Source organism: Mesitornis unicolor, unplaced genomic scaffold (assembly GCF_000695765.1).
Source record: "Mesitornis unicolor isolate BGI_N332 unplaced genomic scaffold, ASM69576v1 scaffold5185, whole genome shotgun sequence".
NCBI classification, from domain to species: Eukaryota; Metazoa; Chordata; class Aves; order Mesitornithiformes; family Mesitornithidae; genus Mesitornis; species Mesitornis unicolor.
The window spans coordinates 27,895-32,074 of NW_010183375.1; the positions used below are offsets into that span (position 1 = coordinate 27,895).

Here is a 4,180-nt window from a genome sequence, read left to right on the forward strand (position 1 = left end):
AGTTCAGACAAATCGGACGGACCAGACTTTTCCTTGGTGTCTACTCCGAGAAGCCGGCACAGTTTTTATAAGGACAGAAGGGCGGACAACGGGACGGTATGTCATTTTGGAGGAGGTTCTTGGGCAGGGGCTAGGGGAGAGATGTGGGAGATGTTTCCTTTGTGCAAATACCCGTGAAGGAAATTATGTGTCGCAGATGGGCTTTCCTTGGAGTTGAACTGGCGGGGAAGGCCTCTCCGTGGGATTCTTCCCCGCTGCTCGGTGCCAAGTGTTAAACACAGATTATAAACCGTGCAGCTTGTTCGAGTTTGTTTCCAAGCAGAGAATTTTGTTGCTGAACTCTTAGGATGGGTCTGGATCACTGTGCTTGTAGTTAGTTTCTTGGCTTAGATAATGAGAATTAGACTTCAGGAAACCCTTTTTTTTTTTTTCAGGAAAACAGTGCAAACAGAACCGTGGCATAGCCTGGAAAATGGTTTAATTTCCTTTCTGTAAGGAACACACAGTGAAGAATCACAGCTGCCTCTTTTGGTAGCATGATTTGTCTCTTAATATGCCTACTTTTGGGGTAAATTCCCACTTAAAGTTGTTGGGTGATACTCCTAAGTTACAGAAGGACTTCCTGACTTTAGTCCACAGGGAAATTTTACGTTAGGAAATAGGTAGCATCCTATCTCCAGATGCTGTTCTGAAACACAAAGCAAGGATCTGGATCTTTCGAAAGGTCCATAATAAAAAAATGTACAAATTTTCTGTGGAAAATAACGGATTTGAAAACCCCATCAACAGCACAGGACTCTACAATTTTAAGACAGATATTGCTGCTGCCACTGAAATCTTCCCTTAGTGGAAGGACTTGTTTTGAACAAGCACAGCAAATGCTGTGGTTTGGGTTTTTTTCCTTAACCTTGAGCACGGAAACAGATTTGATTCACTGGATTAATACTGTAACTGCTTGAGAGTGCACCCTTTTTTTGTAGCTCTACACATACATCTTTGAAGTCTTTGAGAATCTGGATGTTCCTGCATGTTTTCAGAGCTCTTGTATGGAGAAGGGGTGGCTGAAAGATGTGACAGCCCCATCCCAAGGTCAAATCTCCTCGGTCCTGGTCTGCTAGCACACTCGTGTGGCGACCGAATGTATTGCCCTGCACAGAGATCCTGGTTTTGGAATTACTCACACTGCTATTTACAGCCCTCTAATAGAGAATATAAGGGGTTTTGTAAACAAGTTTCCTAATAGGAGTTTTGGAAACAGGTTCGTGTTGTTCCAGTTCCAGTCTTAAAACTTCATGGCAGGATCCACGGGCTTGTCCCCACGTCTTTCCTGTTCTTAGCATGGTTGAATTTTCACCTTAGGGGGATTTTGGGTTATTTCCAAAGTTGCCAGTTACCATTCAATCGCTAAGAGTTGTTATGCGCCATCAGCTTAACAGTGCCAATATGTACAGAGCTGGTGACAAGGTGGAATATGGGGGAGAAAAATGCTGTCAGAAATAGTGCTGGGGTAATTGAACTACTTGGGTCGTGTAGTTGGATAAATCTGACTTATTCTCCAACTTGGTCATTAAATGTGAGGTTACTGGGTATAAACCTTGGATTTCATCGAGGCCTGGGACAGGGAAGGAAGACTGGCAGCTGAGAGAGAAAACTCAGCAACTCCTGGAATGCAGTAGGATCCCAGTGCTTTACTCCTTTGTATCGCATTGAAAAGCGTAGTTGTGGTCTATTTGTTGTTCTGCAGTGCCATGGTAGCAGAAAGGGCAGCCTGGCCTTCATGCATGTGGATTGTGAGTGAGCAGGTGCAGAGAAGTGATTTTCACAGCGTTCTGAGGTGGAAAACTCACTGTACTTCCATGTTTTCCAAAGCCTCACACAGATCTTGTAGAAGACTTTGTGAAATCAAAGCATTTTTTTCTGGCACCGAGTTTAATAACTCTGTTATTTGGAGAAAATACAAAGGCTTTTGCTGCGCGGTCGCCGCTGTGGGAGCATTTCAATGCTTCCCTCTGGTGGAGAAACGCTTTGTGGTTGGGTTTGAGTTCCAGGGATGAGCGAGGTCAAGACAGAGCCAGGGGAGAGTCCCCGTGACGTGACACATTTCCCCTGAATTTGAAGGCAGTTTGTCTTAGTATACCTTTGCAAGAGGATTGGAAGGAAGCACAACTGCTGCTGTTTTGTTTGAACAGTGTCTTGTCTGTTTAGTTGTGAGGTTGCTTCTGTTTGCTCTGGACAACTGGGATTTTGGCTCACAGAACTGAATGCAGATCTCAGGCTGTAGCAGGCAGAGAGCGCAGCTGCAGGGCTTGGACCATCCGAGGGGTCTTTTGAGCCTTGAGTGCGATTTGGGGGGCTGTGAACCTCTGTTGTGACCGCCTGTAAAATAAAAATGCGCTCTGGTTGTGCACTCTGTGTCCCTCAGAACACCCCGGGACTGCACTGGGCTATGGGAAACCACTTGAATTTTGGCAGGCGTTTCCAAGGGTTGTCTTTCCCAACTTGTAATGATTTCATCACAGCCGACACCGGTCTTGAATTCTGTGATGTTCAGTCACCAACCTCAGCTCCTGGTGAAGTCACGAGGCCCGATAGGAGTCTTAGGAATTAAAAAGGAAGGAACGAGCACTGTGGTCAGCCCCCGGGCAGGAGCGATGCTCTGCTGGGCTGCAGGGATTGCATCCTCACCTAGGAACAGCACATCTGGGGTTTATAACCAAAACAGAGCTCTCTGGCACTAGAACTGGTCTAGGCACTAATTATTTGGAAGCCTATAATATAATTTATTTATTTCTTTTATGGTTAACTTTGGGGTTATTTTGTTCTTTGGTGAGGAAAATCTGGTATCCGTGTGAAGATGCACTTACTTGAGACTGTGCTGTGTGGGTGGAGAAGGATTTGTTTAAGAAAATCATGAGCTGACTCTTAAAAATATTTTGGAAATTAACTGCAAGAGAGAGGATATAAATATGTTCTCACTGTGTGCAGATGAATTTATAGCTTGGTTTGTCACAGATCACCACTTGTTTCCAGTTCTGGCCCTGACGTGTCGCTCTCCTGCCCATTGAAAAGCAAATGTTCCCATCTTCTGGTTGTATCAAGCCCCTAATATTGCGACTTTGCTCCTTGCCAGATGGAAACAGATGTACTAAAATACCACCATGTGCGAATTGTTCTGTTAGACTAAAAACTGATTAAGCCTGGAAGAAAATGAGAAGAATTTGTCAGCTCTACAAGCTCGTATAGGTAGCAATTAGACAAGTGGGGAGTGCTTTTCTTAAACATCCAGAGCTAAAATCTCCCCAAGCAAAGGGAGACCGTGGCGTCCCTGCTTTGTGTCACCTCTGTGCGGTCCCTCCCGGGGAGAGGTGAGGATTGGGAAGGCAGTCGGGGTCCTCCTGGGCTGGCTCCTGTCGCTCCTCTTCCTGTTCCCACCAGAAAAAGGAGGTAGGTCAGCAAAGTAGAGCAGACAGAAATGTTACAATTCCCATTTTTGCTCCTCACAGAGTACCTGTCATCATTTGGGCATTTAATTCTGCTTCCTTTTTGTAAGAACAGCCCGGAGGAGTTGACCCGGTGTTGGTTAATAACTCGGTTTGCCCAGGCTTTCTTCCTTTTTTGGTAGTATTCGCTTGCTGGGAGCATTCCAGCGCTATATAAAAACACACTTTGTTGTGTTTATTTCTTCTCGTTCACAGCTGACATTTTTATATTAAAAGCAGCTTTTCTTTCATGTGTGGTTTTTTTTTTTCCCTCGCACGTTACTGAAAAATAAGGTCAGCTCGCAACCCCCACCACATTAATAGCGTTTCATAACCCAGCCTGCAAAAGCGAGGGGGTTGAGAAGCTTCCCTCTCCTTCCAGATGAAGGGAAGGGCTTTTGAGTGCGAAACCCCGAGTACTGTTATTAATTCTCCACTAACTCGGGCCGGATTACCGAGACGGGAGAAGTCCGAGCGGTCGGATGCGAAATAACAAGTGGTTAAATCACATGGTGCTGCTGCTCGTAAGTACCACAGCATCTGTTAAAGGCGCAGAGCTCGGCGTGCTGACGTGGGGCCGGCTAAGCAGACACCTACATTAATTATTCATGGTGCTTTTAATTGCTCCACTCTGCTTTGAACTTGTGCTGGAGGCGGGGAAGAGCGGGGAGGCTGACTGGGGAGGAAGATGGTTTTGGGTT

At 45.7% G+C, this 4,180-nt stretch overlaps 1 protein-coding gene across 1 annotated transcript in view; it reads left to right on the top strand.

Annotated features, from left to right (window-relative positions):
- Positions 1 to 96, top strand: part of LOC104540323 (uncharacterized protein KIAA1671-like) — a gene marked incomplete at its 3' end in the record, with an annotated part of 8,559 nt that extends 8,463 nt beyond the window's left edge. The window contains exon 4 of the mRNA XM_010184105.1: positions 1 to 96. This exon is cut by the window's left edge and continues 15 nt beyond it. Coding sequence (XP_010182407.1) covers positions 1 to 96 — 96 coding nt within the window.
- Positions 97 to 4,180: the final 4,084 nt, after the last annotated feature.